This window comes from Heterobasidion irregulare (genome assembly GCF_000320585.1).
Source record: "Heterobasidion irregulare TC 32-1 unplaced genomic scaffold scaffold_06, whole genome shotgun sequence".
NCBI lineage: Eukaryota > Fungi > Basidiomycota > Agaricomycetes > Russulales > Bondarzewiaceae > Heterobasidion > Heterobasidion irregulare.
Genome location: NW_009258202.1, coordinates 945,535 through 958,532, shown reverse-complemented (window position 1 = coordinate 958,532; position 12,998 = coordinate 945,535). Strand labels below are relative to the sequence as shown.

At 57.4% G+C, this 12,998-nt stretch overlaps 5 protein-coding genes across 5 annotated transcripts; 4 read left to right on the top strand and 1 right to left on the bottom strand.

Moving 5' to 3' along the window:
* Window positions 1-184: 184 nt before the first annotated feature.
* HETIRDRAFT_459345 (uncharacterized protein) lies at window positions 185-1,314 on the top strand (the record flags this gene model as incomplete). Its single annotated transcript, XM_009549023.1, has 8 exons — window positions 185-263; window positions 316-366; window positions 418-570; window positions 628-699; window positions 752-931; window positions 985-1,065; window positions 1,127-1,241; window positions 1,302-1,314. The coding sequence occupies exons 1-8, from the start codon at window positions 236-238 to the stop codon at window positions 1,312-1,314; spliced, it is 693 nt and encodes a 230-aa protein (XP_009547318.1). The 5' UTR covers window positions 185-235.
* Window positions 1,315-1,650: 336 nt separating this feature from the next.
* HETIRDRAFT_459344 (uncharacterized protein) lies at window positions 1,651-5,477 on the top strand (the record flags this gene model as incomplete). The annotated part of the gene is made up of 3 exons (XM_009549022.1): window positions 1,651-2,760; window positions 2,820-3,535; window positions 3,595-5,477. 3 exons carry the CDS (start codon window positions 1,651-1,653, stop codon window positions 5,012-5,014), a joined length of 3,246 nt encoding a protein of 1,081 aa, XP_009547317.1. The 3' UTR covers window positions 5,015-5,477.
* Window positions 5,478-5,495: 18 nt separating this feature from the next.
* HETIRDRAFT_452150 (uncharacterized protein) lies at window positions 5,496-6,824 on the top strand (the record flags this gene model as incomplete). Its single annotated transcript, XM_009549021.1, has 7 exons — window positions 5,496-5,588; window positions 5,740-5,802; window positions 5,946-6,020; window positions 6,078-6,159; window positions 6,225-6,259; window positions 6,323-6,644; window positions 6,718-6,824. 7 exons carry the CDS (start codon window positions 5,496-5,498, stop codon window positions 6,822-6,824), a joined length of 777 nt encoding a protein of 258 aa, XP_009547316.1.
* A 291-nt stretch (window positions 6,825-7,115) lies between these two features.
* Window positions 7,116-7,559, bottom strand: HETIRDRAFT_320820 (uncharacterized protein; the record flags this gene model as incomplete). Its single annotated transcript, XM_009549020.1, has 1 exon — window positions 7,116-7,559. A coding segment is annotated over one exon (444 nt), but the record flags the coding sequence as incomplete, so codon positions are not given.
* A 1,891-nt stretch (window positions 7,560-9,450) lies between these two features.
* HETIRDRAFT_476261 (uncharacterized protein) lies at window positions 9,451-12,956 on the top strand (the record flags this gene model as incomplete). Its single annotated transcript, XM_009549019.1, has 15 exons — window positions 9,451-9,666; window positions 9,742-9,836; window positions 9,899-9,929; window positions 9,986-10,240; window positions 10,298-10,467; window positions 10,518-10,581; window positions 10,637-10,677; window positions 10,729-10,961; window positions 11,023-11,221; window positions 11,284-11,423; window positions 11,491-11,610; window positions 11,672-11,870; window positions 11,928-12,092; window positions 12,162-12,426; window positions 12,563-12,956. 15 exons carry the CDS (start codon window positions 9,451-9,453, stop codon window positions 12,671-12,673), a joined length of 2,304 nt encoding a protein of 767 aa, XP_009547314.1. The 3' UTR covers window positions 12,674-12,956.
* Window positions 12,957-12,998: the final 42 nt, after the last annotated feature.

The following is a 12,998-nucleotide window of genomic DNA, read 5'->3' as shown; positions in this document are numbered from 1 at the left end:
TGCGATTCCGCCACCGTGGACATTGGAAGTGCACAAGTGTCCAACACTGCGATCTCCGGAGGGAAAGCAAGTATGGACTCGGCCCGTCCCGTCCGGGGCAGCGTTCGGGGAGAGCCGGGCACGTGACCAGCGATCCGCCCCACGGCCGGCCAATCATCGGCGAGGGAATTCTTTCGGACGTAACATCCGCCAGCTCGCTAATAACCGTCCTCCTCCATCCTCTCCCATCGGCGTCATGTCCCTGCTTTTTCTCAAAATATCAGGTTCGTATGGCCCACAAAGTCGTCGGTGTCATTTGCTGAGCTTTAGGCGCAGCTGCTAGCGCAGGCCGGCGAGCAGCTCTTCGTCCCCCAGTGGGCGTTGCGGGTACGTCTGCGATTCTGCTATGCGGTCGTTCCTGGCTGATAGTCGGGGCAGCGTTCCGCTTGTTGCACACCACACTACCTGCGCGCTCTCCTTCCGTCGAGGGCCCCATTCCTACCTCATCCACTTCTGCGACCGAGCCCATCACGCAAATTGCGAAGCGAGGATCGAATCAGCTGAGCCTGGAGACCCCGAACAACAAGGCTGGTCGGTGTCTGCTTCACGCCGCTTTCGTTAGACACGAGCTAAACGTTTCTCATCCAGAATACGTGTTGTCCACGATCGACAAGGTGGTGAACTGGGCGCGTCAAGGCTCTATGTGGCCTATGACCTTCGGTACGGAATTTCGAACGTGCTTTTGGGTCGCGCTCAGGAATCATTCACGTAGGTTTGGCGTGCTGCGCCGTCGAGATGATGCACATGGCTGCCGCCCGGTACGACCAGGATCGTCTTGGGGTTGTGTTCCGTGCCAGTCCTCGCCAGTCGGACATCATGATCGTCGCGGGTACCCTCACGAACAAGATGGCGCCTGCGCTGCGAAAGGTGTACGACCAGATGCCTGAGCCCCGTGCGTGTGTCCGTTTCGACACGAGCGCTGCCGTGATTGACCGTTGTCCCTAGGCTGGGTCATCTCGATGGGTTCGTGCGCCAACGGTGGTGGCTACTACCACTACTCGTACTCGGTCGTCCGCGGATGTGATCGTGCGTTGCATATTGATGACTGTCAGATACGCTGTATGGCTGATGGATGGACGGGACCCAGGCATCGTCCCTGTCGATATCTACGTGCCGGGATGCCCGCCCACGGCGGAAGCCCTGCTGTACGGCATGCTCCAGCTGCAGCGCAAGATGAGACGGAGCAGGAAGAATGTGATGTGGTGAGTATCGACTGCAATCAATCATCGGCGGTCTCAAGGCTGACGTTGGGCGCTGTCCAGGTACCGCAAGTAGCTGAAGTCGGCGGAGGGGACACGGTAGATTGGAGATGCATTGCATTGTATATATTAGCCATTTTATACATTCCACTTGTGTGTGTGTTGGGAGATCGGAGGGGAGGACAAGAGCGTGAAAGAGACAGGGGATGTTACGTAATGGAAGGTGGGGAAGTGATGGCCGAGTTTGAGTCGACGACCAACGACTCGAGCCCGTCGACGCTTCCAGCTCTGCCTCCCAAGCACCCCGCACCTCCGTCCCCGTGCCCCTGCTCGACCCACCCGCCCTTTCTTTTTTCGCTGTCCATATCGTCCTCGCTCGCTCCATCCTGCCCACGCCTCTCTTATGATGGCGATGGCCCTGCATTCGCCTACCTCTGACCCCCCGTCTTCTCTCAACAGAGCCTCCCTCACCATGCTTGCTCCAAACCTCCACGACCGTTTCCCCAGAGGCTTGTCAATCACAGAACTCGACCTCAAAGACACCCGCTATCCGTCCCTTGCCACTCCCACACATGCCCAGTCACCGCTCCCGCCCAATCCCTACGCGCCTGCGAGGCACATCACCCCCGACGACGCCCAACACTCCACCCTGGATTCTCAGCCACAGCCCGATGCGCAATCCAAAGAAGGCAGCTCGGCACCCGGCATATCGTTGGCGCAGGAGAGCACTCGACGGGTGTCCAGCGATCCGACGCAGGAGCAACAAAGGCCGATGAGCGAGAGCCCCCGCTCTCTATACCCCCAGGGTGTCCCTCTGCGCGCCCACGCCGTCGAACACTACAGCCTCACCGACAGCTTCCAGCTCTTCCCCTCCTCCGCCGACTCCACCGACGCCAACACCAAGCCACCTGCCGACTCAAAGTCGCAGGCCTCGCAGCAGCCCTCCACGATCGCCTCCAATCCGCAGAGGACCCAGATCTCCACCCAGGCACCTCAGCGCACAACGTGGCAGCCCCCGCCTCGCGAGTCCCAGCAAAGCTCCCTCGTCCCTCCAATCGCCCGTCACTCGTATTTCTCCCCGGGCGCCCTCGGACCAGCGACAGGCACAGCCGCCGGCCAGAGCGCAACAGGCTTTGCTGCGTCCGCCATGGCCTCCCCCTCCTATTCCACCCCAAAGCCCATCGCCATTCCTGTCTCTCCCAAGCTCCGCGCCCCCGCCCAACAGCCCACTTATATCACCCCTGCTTCTGCACCAAACCCGATCAATCCTGTCTTCTCGCCGAGCCCTCCGAACCCAATGGAAGAGGTCTGCGTGGAGTGTGCGATGCGCGACCAGGACATGGCGGACGTGGACGTGACGAGCCCAGGAATTTGGGAGCGTGACAGCGACGCAGCGTACGAGGAGCTCCTGCACAAGGAACTCGAGGAGGAGGAGGAGGGCATCGCGCCCGAAAATCCGAATCGCCCGCGCGCGAGAGGCGGGCGGTTGACGGAGCCAAACTTGAAGCTGTGGTTGAGCTTGGTACGTCCACCGCGCCTCCCCTCGACATAAACTCTGAAATAACTTTGCGGGCTTGATAGAACCCCAAGGAGCTGGCGTCGAAGCGGCAGACTTTGGACAAGTATCTCAAGTCTCAGCGAACGCTGCTTGAGGCCGAAGCCCTTGCCCATGCACGCGCAATGCAGGAGTCGCGGCAGCTAGACGATCGCATGCGGGACACGTACTCGCAGCTGCGGCGCTCGGCGTACGATCTCGGCAGCAGCGCCGCGCCTGTCGACGACACAGGTGGTGTGCGCATTAAAGCCCCGCGCTCGTCGACATTGATGAGCGGCGGCGTGATCAACGCTCACTCTCGCGAGGTCACGCTGCTCGAGAATGGCATGATCGTCGAGCACGTCGACGTGAAACGGGAGGAGCGCGAGGAGCGCGAGCGGAAGCGCCGCGAGGGCAAGCGGCGCGCGCGCAAGTCCTCTCGCGGGTCGGGCATCGACGTCGCATCTCTATACTCCGTCAACAGCCCCGTGCCGCACACAGACAGCGGGTTCCACCTCGGGATCTCGCCGAACCGCTACTCGCAGTCACTCTCGAACCGCCCGCCGAGTGCGTTGACGGATTTTGCACCGCAGTCGATACCGCAGGGTTATTCGACGGCGTCCATCACCGAGGTGCAGAGCCTCGGGGCGTCGTCGCCGAACCGGAGGACGAGGTTCTTTGGGATGAGGAACCTGAGCTCGGGCTGGAGGAGCCAGGACAGCTTGGCACCTTCGGGCTTCTCCGGGAGCATGGTCGACATGCAGTGCGTCATTTTTCTATCCTTGCTCTTTCCGTGGCACACTGCTAATACTCGTTTTGCAGCGTTGCACTCCAACGAGAAAACGCCCGGCAACATCCTTCGCATATAGATATTGGCAGCAACGCACCCTCGCTACGTGGATGGAGACATAGCACCGTCCTGGCGCCGCAACGTGGTGTGGAGGAAAAAGTTGAGGAAAAGCCAAAGAAGAAAAAGTCTGGCATTGCGAAAATATGGAGGCTGGTCACTGGCACTTCATCAAAGAACACCACACATCTCAGTAATGCACAGTCCCGCTCACGGTCTCTCGACCGCGTGCACGACGACGACATCCCCCTAGCCCCTCCCCCACCCCTCTCTTATCTCGTCAACCGCAGCTCCGGCGAACACGGCGGGTCTGCCCTACGGCACGTCTCCACCCCTTCGCTCCCCTCTTCCGCGTCCCCTAATTATCCTTTGTCATCACCTGGTCTGTCCCCTCCCACTGCCCCATCCAGCCTCTTGCCCTCTCCCACGTCCTCTCGCCCGCTCGGCGCCTCCGATGTAGCCGGAAGCGACGGGCGAAAGAACAGCGTTCACTTGGACATGGACGTAGAGCATCCTTCAACGGTACCCGAGGAAGAGCCTGTGGCACAGACGCAGTCCACGCGAAACGTCCACCCCGTCACGTCCGAACCGGATATGCGCCAGCGGTCGTCGTTGAACTTCACGAACCCAGCGTTCGCGCCGCCCGTGCCCCGACTTCCTTCCATGGCGAACATTCGTCCCATGTCGGCGATGGCGTGGCGAGAGAAGTCGCTCCCTCCGCTGCCTGGAGAGTCGACCTCGCGGCTCAACATCCAAACCCAGCTCGAGCCGAGGCCGCGGACGCTGTTCACGTACGACCCTCGTCAGGTCACGGAACAGCAGGCGCACGGGCTGCTGGCGCCGCAGGCGCCGTTCCATCAGGTGGACCACAGGCGGCAGTCCTTCAACGGACTGAACTCGCACCCGAGCGGGGCATACCGGACGGTGCCCGAGAAGCGGGGCTCGGGCGGTGGAGGCGCATACGTCGGCGACCGGGGACAGGACGCGGCGTACAACGAGTTCGGGGCCGCCCGGTCGATGGGTCCGTTGGATGGCTCAAAACACAACCAGCAGACCCCGGCGAAGAGGAGGAGCAAGTTTGGGTTCGCGACGCTGCTGGGGAAGAAGTCAAGCCACGCGCAGCAGGAGAAGGAGCGCGAGCGGGAGGCGATCCTGGGCGTCGAGTTCCCGGTCACGCGCTCGTCGGGCTCGGAGGCGCGGCACGAGGCGTTGATGAACGAGATGGGCAGCTCTGGGTCGGGTCACGCGAGCGGTGGCCCGCCGTCCTTCCCGCGGATGTCGATGTCGGTGTCGGCGCCGGCGCGGAAGAACATCGACCAACTGGTCGACCAGGCGCCCGAGTTCGTCGCGTACCGGTATCCGTCGAACGACCAGAACATCGATCTGTTGCGGTGATCTGCGAGCGCTGGGTCTGCCACGGCTGTCTGCTCCTCTGCTGTCGTTTATTTATTTATGGTTTCACTTCATTGGGCTTTGTTGGCGTTGTGGATTGAGCTTCGGCTGGCGTTCGTTCCTTCTTTACGTTCTTGATTACCCTGCCCTCCACGGGTCGGTCCTCTCGCTTTATCACCAGGACTAATCGCTCGCGCTCTGTTCACAACCACCTACCAGTCCTTCTCGTCTCCTTTTCTCTGTCTCTCCCTCGCTCCTCTCATCCCTCTCGTTCTCTTCTCCTGAATTCATCCCGGACTTGTCGGTACATGCATCCCCTCATCCCTTCTCGCACATCTTTCTCTCTCTCACTTTGACGGACGCCGTCGTCGCGCCTTCCGCTCTTTCCTCGCACCTTGTATACACTAGAATCCGCTGTTTTGCATAGACTTGCCTCTGCATAATTCATGGATTCATACTTCGTCGCGATATGGGTGGGCTCGCGATGGATGAAATCAATCTCGGCCTCGGTCTCGGTCACGAGACTGGATTGATCTGGTCGCGTGTTTGGGCGCGTCGAGGACTTCGACGCGCTCTCGTGCGGTGTCATCTTCTCCTGAGACTCCACGCATCCACGACTCTTTTGCACACGGCCTAGCGCAAACAGCGCGATCTTTGCTTGACAGAAAAAAATGGGAAGTTGCGGAGGCCCTCGTGTGGAGGTCATTGAACTAACATCTCGCTTGCAGGCTCCTCGAGGTCTCTCCGCTGAGGAAAAGAGGGTGAAGCTTGTGGAGATCTTTCACGAGACAGTGAGTCCACGGCTCTTTGCATTCTCAATCAGACACATCCTAACAGAGGGCCGCCGACCGCTCACCCAGAAAGACTTCTTTCAGGTCCATCCCCATTGGATACGGTGTTCCGCCCCGAACGAGCATACTGACCTTTCACGCAGCTGAAGGAGCTGGAGAAGCTCGGGCCAAAGATGAAGGGCATAGGCACGTCCCGCCCGACTCGCGAGTCCGCACGCGTTCAGGGCTGATCCGAGCCGGTGGCAGTCTCGCAGTCGGTGAAAGAAGTGCTGCAGTCCCTCGTGGACGACGGCCTGGTGCAGACAGACAAAGTCGGCTCATCCAATTGTGCGTCTGGCTCCCTGCGGCGCATCGACGGTGTGTGGTTTGTTGGGATGCTTACGGAGCTATGCGCATATATGCACCCGTCCGATCACCGGCAGTCTTCTGGAGCTTCCCGTCGCAGCGGGGGACGATCGTATGTCCCCCCATCCTATTTATCCCTTTGTGAATTTCAGACGCGACCCCCGTTCGACCGTAGATGCAGAACCGACTCGACGCGGCGAAGGAAGCCGAAAAGAATCATCAGAAGCAAATTGCGGACACGGAGGAGAACATGAAGACTGAGCACGCCGCGAGAATCGAAAGCGTGAGCATACTCCGACTTGACGCGCGAGAACTGAGCACAAAATGCGCGATTCAGGCTGAGCGGACGTCTTCGCTGGCCAAGCTGTCAGCTCTGAAGCAGCAAGCCGCCGAGCTGGAGACGGAGCTGCAAGCATACGGCGCGTGCGATCCGACCAAGGTCGAAGAGAAGAAGAGGGCGGTTACGTTGGCGAAGGAGGCTGCCGTGCGCTGGACAGGTGAGCCTTCTATTGAACTCGATGTGAGTCACGACGGGGGATGCCCATCTCGTTTGTTACTCTTGCTGCGCAGACAATTACAGCATCTTGCTAGCACACTTCACGAGACAAAACGGCGTTGAGGCCGAGGAAGTCCGTAAGTACCTTGGGGTCAGTGACGATTATGAGGATATCTGTTAGGCTTTCCGGGGACGCCTCAAACGGGGTCGACACTCACAAGAGCGCTTTTGTATGTAGCCATACCATACACTTCCCGAATCAGTGGACCCTGCGTAAAAGCTAGTTGATCGATTATGGCGGCCGGCAACTTGACAAATGTGTGAGAATCTCATGCTATCGTCCGTTAGCATCAACCCGCAGCATTTAGAAAAATGTGACCCAACGGCTTAGACATGGGCGCGGGGTTCGAAGGCGATTGCTTGTCTGTGATAGATATCTCCAGCCTCTGGGCAAGCGTATTAACCTGACAGTTCAAAGCAAGGTCAACACATTGTCTCGTTGTCCTACTAAGCATATGATTACTCGCCCAATCCTGCCCCAATCGTCGACGCTCTGCATGGTTCGTGCAGTCTCTTGCGAAGGCAACACAACTCTAGTGAGATAGACCATCTTATGCGCCATCAACAACAACGTCGCGATTCCGAGCTCACCCTTCTTCTTCATGTACTCGTGATTCTCCTTGCTCTGCTCGAGCAGCTGAATCCCGTTCGGCATCCCGCCGAGCATCGAGCGGGCCTCCATGGTGAGGTCGAACCCGCCGACGGGAAAGTATTTGTCCTGATAGGGCAATTCCGCGTGGTTGAGCTTGAGCTCGAACTGGATGAGAAGCAGCTTCGTGTCCGCGTTCGCGGGCGTGTTGCCGAGGTCGAGTGCGCAGACGGCCGCATGGCGCAGAAGGTCAACGTGGGAGGCATGCCTGGGCGCGGTCAAGACGGGGGCATGTGAGCGGATATGGTGCAGAAGTGGTCAGGAGACGCAAAAGGCGCGACTGTGCCGCACCATTTTTGAAGATGCCGATGCTCTGCGCGAGTTCTGGGCTCCCGGCCACAGATTGCTTGAATTCCGCCGAGGCTTTGCACGCAGTCTAGATAGAGCGCTGCAGTTTGAGGAGGCTAATGGATGAACAACACTCCCGTGTGCGCGGCTTACCTTGTGGAAAGGCCAACTAGCGACCTGACACTGCTTTCTCTAAAAAAAACCGGTATTTCCGTTACGAATGACGGCCCACATTGAAAGCATGTTTATTACTGACGCAGTATATCACTTGGGAGTGACTCCGCACACTACTGTCAGTCCATCAGCGGGCAGGAACGAGCGATTCCGACCTCTTTGCATCGTGAGCAGGCCTGAAGAGGCTTTACCCCTGGCTCCTTGTTCTTCGTGCACCAGTGGCAAATCCTGAGCGTGCGAGATTGACACTTCCAATTCGGCTGTTTCTCTTCCGAATTTGTGCTTGTCATGATTCCTGACGTCTGGAAAGCAGATATAGATGAAAGGGGTAAAGAGTCAAAGATGTGGGGTGGCAGCTGCGCCCTCCAGTCGACGCGTGACCGCTACGGGACGCGTCTTGAGCTACACTATGCGCCGCAAACGCGTTCATGATTATCTGATGAGGGTAACAAGTACCTGACATCCAAGCCAATCGTCTACGAACATCAGAACAATGGTACGGTAAAGATCCACGGGCTTAAAAGGCCATTGAACCATGCTGAAGCTCATGCAGAGGGCTTGGCGTTCTTCAAACGGCTGTGAGATCAATAATCGGTATAACAATTGATTGTCACCGAGGATTGGCACCGTCGCGGTGAGAAAATTACATACTGGGGCAGGAGGTCCATTGACATTCCGAAAGTCGGCTGATGGTGAGCACAATGAAAGCTTTGAAGCGTTTCCAACGAGACGATGATGTCGTTATATTGAATCGGTCTCGTGAGTGTCTTGATCTCGGAGGCCGGCAGCGTTGCAGCGATGGTCGATCCTAAGACTTGAGATGTATTAGAGACATCGGAAGTGACCCTCATGAGTCAATGCGTTAACGAGGTTGGCGGCCGTTCGTCGAGCCGGACTCAGAGAGAGTAGCACGGAGAACTCAGAGATGTATATTCAGTGAGTCGAGGCAAAGTCGGTGCCAGGGCGGTGGGGTCGAAGGGAGCCAACTGGAGAGAAAGAGACATGGCGATTTTGTTTTCATCCGCGTGACCCTGGCGTTTTCGGATTCAATGGGCCAGGGGTGGGTTTAGATATGACAAATTACAGGATGCCTGACAGTTCGAAAGAACAGCGATCTCCTTACGGAGAGCGAAGGTAGGGTATTATCGATACAAGGTTTTCGCGTGGCGAACAAGGAAAGTCGACCCGTTCATCCGATTTCTTTCGGTTCCGGCTGGAAATGGCCTGTAAAGTTTCGGGCGGGGGTGTCAGTGAGCGAGGGAAAAGAAGCTTTCATAGAGGAAGAGGCGAGGGAGTGTCTTGCGCCCGGCATCACGACGAGCTGGTGCGTGAGCAATGGGGTGTATGCGCACAATTGCGGTGCACGACGGGCACAGATGGACGGAAAGGCCAAAGAGAGGGAATCTGATGGCGAGGAGGTGTCGAGCAAGACGGGGCGAGGGACGTAAGAGAGAAGCGGGGGAGGGTTCGCGGTGGACGATGTTCGCAGGGAATGATGGCTTTTGCGGGGTCAAGTGATTCCTCGAGCATACGGCAGTGACAAATAACGAAACGCCGTCGAGCCTGTCCCCGCTCTCAAAGTTCCCACTGGCCAGTCCCCCCCTCTTCGCCCTCAACGGCCCCGCCGTGCTCCTCCATGTCCTTGTCACCAGCCACATCGGTGTCCAACAGCTCAGAAGTGCCCGCCAAGCGCCGAAGAACTAGCCTCTCCATCTCCACCGCAAACGGCGCTATGGCCCAATCGCCCCAGGACACCTCGGCGGGCCTTACGCCCACCGCGATGCACATACCTAAGAGAGGGGCCCGGGCCTGCACTGCCTGTCGCAAGGGAAAGAACAGGTGTGAAGGCGAGGTCAGTCTTCCAATCCCGTCCCGCGCAGCCCCGCCCAAACCGCCCGGCCCGGCCTCACCCCCCTCTGTGCTCCAGGCTCCTTGTCGTCGCTGCCAACTGAGCGGAACACAATGCGTCTTTGAGAAACCCGAGAAAAAAAATGCGCAGGCAATGTCAAACGCTAGCGTTGAGTGAGTTTGCCTCCCGCATCCTCGCCCCCCACCCGCCGCTCATCCCTCGCTGGCGGCTACAGGCGGCTATCTCGCCTCGAAGGTCAATACGTCGTCAGTCCTTCTTTCTTCCTCCACCGGTGTTCCTATCTCAGAAGACGCTCGCCTAGGTCATGCAAAGCCAAATGATAGGCATGCAATCTTCTCTCGACCGCATTTTAGCCGCCATCCAGAGTCAGTCGCAGGCCAACATGGGGGTCATGCAACCGCCCCAGTACCCCGTTGGCCTCCGTGATGGCCCAGGATACGTCACGAACATCTCTGGCACACGCACTGGCCTCGATCCCTACGAATCGATGCCGTCCTCGGATCAGCGCGTGAGCAGTCAGCGAACGTTTCCCCCCCTTCCTGGGTTCGCGCCTCCGGTTCGTGTTTGAATCATAGTCCCATTAGTCATAGCCACCTCACGTCCACGTTGCCAGCCTCACAAGTATGCAACTTACGGCATTGTCCCGAGCACGGCTCCATCATCAGACGACGAGTCTGAAGACACTCTACCCCGATCAACTCTGAACGCTCCGATCGAGGCTCTCCAAGGCCTCGCCAATGCTGCTGCAGAGGCCGCCGCCGTACCTTCCTTCTCTCCACCGAGGTAGTTACCAATATATCCAAAATTATCACAAACTCATCATGGTCTCATAGAGTCAAAAAGCGCAAGAGGGCTGAACCCATACCTCGCAACGCATTCCCTCACGTTGTTGAGAAGGTCAGTCAACATAAATACGGCGTCGCCTCGTGTTGATGAATCTGCTTTTACCAAGGGTCTCGTGTCAGATAGCGAGGCAAGGGAGTTGTTCCATATGTAAGCTTCTTCACCCGATTCATGCACCTGCCACTCACCAAGTAACGGCAGCTTTTTCTCTGGATGTCATCTCTTCATCCCCCTCTTTGATCCTTCATATGACACATATGAAGGGCTCATGGAACGCACACCATGGACGTTCGACGCAATCCTCGCGGTTGCAGGCAAAATCAGGAGTGGTAACAATCCTCCTGGGCCAACGTTCTATACAGCCTTGGAAGAAGCACAGGGCATAGCCCGCTCCTCGCTCTTTGGCCCCGTCGTCCGGAAAGAGGCTGTCCAAGGTACTCTACCCTAACATATATAGTCTATTCTATATGAGCTTATCAGCGGTGGAAATCCTAGGAATGCTGCTGTTGGCCGCATGGAGCACGAATGGCTGGTTACCCAGCGGTCATGCTATGCGCATGGCCCTCGACTTGGGGCTGCATCGTGCGCTCGAGAAATTGGCGGATGATGGAGGCAAAAAACGTTCCGAAGAAGAAGAGAGGGACTTGGTAGTCTCGTCTAGAATCTGGCTGTGCTTGTATTGGTTTGACCACCAGTATGTTCGACCACTACTTGTCCCTTTTACCGAATAACAGCCGACTATCGTTCGCGCGATAGGATGAGCCTTGGAACTGGCCGGCCTATTGTTCTTCGCGATGAGAACTCGATCAGACACTGCCGTGTCCTCTTGAGACATCCCATGGCGTCTCCCACTGACGTTCGGCTGGTCGCGCTGGTCGAGCTTATCGCGCAGAAGAGTGAGTCGTCTGATAGAATTTTTGTGACATCGTCAATGACGCACCGGCCTTACGGATTCAATCGCAGCCCAAATATACGAGACCCTGTCCCCCATGGACGGACAGGTCAACCACAATACGCTGGCGTTCATACGTCGTGCCAATGTAGCGCTGGATAAGTGGTGGCACGAAAGCGATGAGTTACACCGTCCGTATCCTCTCTATTGTGGTCACACTATGTCCGAGGTGACGCTGAAGCTGTCATGTAGAACAAACCATGGACGGCGATTCTCTACTGAGAAAGATTCTCGCTGGTGAGCTGCACTATGCCAAGCTTTGGCTCGTCTGCGTTGCATTGCGCGGCGTGTCATGGGACAAGATGCCCTTCGAACAGCGGGAGCTGGCGTTCCAGGCAAAAGACGCTGCCACGAACTGCCTCTCAACATTCCTAAACTCTTCAGAATATCGGTATATGCATTATCGACCTTACACAGTGCACGCCTAACCGACTGCTTGCATGCGCAGTGCCGCCCTTCGCTACGCAGTCCACGACAGCCTAGTCACCGCGGCGTTCTCAGGGCTCTTTCTTCTCAAGATGGCAAACCTATTCCCGTCGGAACTCGACCTTGGTGCGATCACCGCGCAAGTTGAGCAGCTCGCGCAACTGCTCTCCGAAGTCGCAGCTGAGCGGTAAACAATTGTGTTAAATCTTAATACTCGGTACATGGCACTGAACTGTTTTCGCTATGATATCGCTAGGTATGCCCTCACCCTGCGCATCATGCTCGTCAACCTGCGGCGCAAAGTCGGGCTCACCACGGGCACCACCACACCTATCCCGAGCATGGGCCCTGGTCCCCACCAGACAGAATCGATGGTACTTCCGCCGCCGTCTTTTATCGATCCGACCGGCGTCCAGCCGCCCTTCACGCTCGAAGAGCTCGGATTCCCCTGGTCCAACCAAGGACATGGCAGCCCTGCGAATTTCAGCCCCTCCGATATCCCGCTCTGGCTTCAGGAGCAGGTGCGTTTCCGTCCGGTTTCTGTGCTTCCGTGTGGTGCGTGCTGAAATTTCTCTCTCCCTCGCTCTCTTCCCCGCTCTCTTCCTCGCTCTTCTCCCTTTCTCTTTGTGTGTCTGTGCGTGTAATTCGTGGTTGCAGAGTCTGACGGATCTTGGATTGCCTGTGAACGGCTCAGATGGCATCTTCATGAATTTGAATCGCACGAGCGGGTGGCCTGGCAACTTTGCGCCCATGCCCGAGGCTTGGTAGATTGTTCGGTTTCTGGATACGGGTTACGTTTACAGCGAGTTTTGGTTTACACAAAGGCACGTTTCGTTGTGGTTTGAGACATTGCACTGACTTCAACGTTTCTTGCCTTTTATTTATTCTTCGCCCTTATAGCTACCCGCGCCCTCTATTCACTGTTGGTTTTATCGCTTAGCAAGTGGCTTACCCTCGCGTCTTGTTGTTCGACGTATTTTCTTTGTACTACTACCGAGAGTGCCGCCATACGGGTATTCGTATGTTGTATTTAATACATGGACTTCCAACCTCTTGGCGTGCGCCGGTCTATGTAGGTTCAAGCTGATTCCAG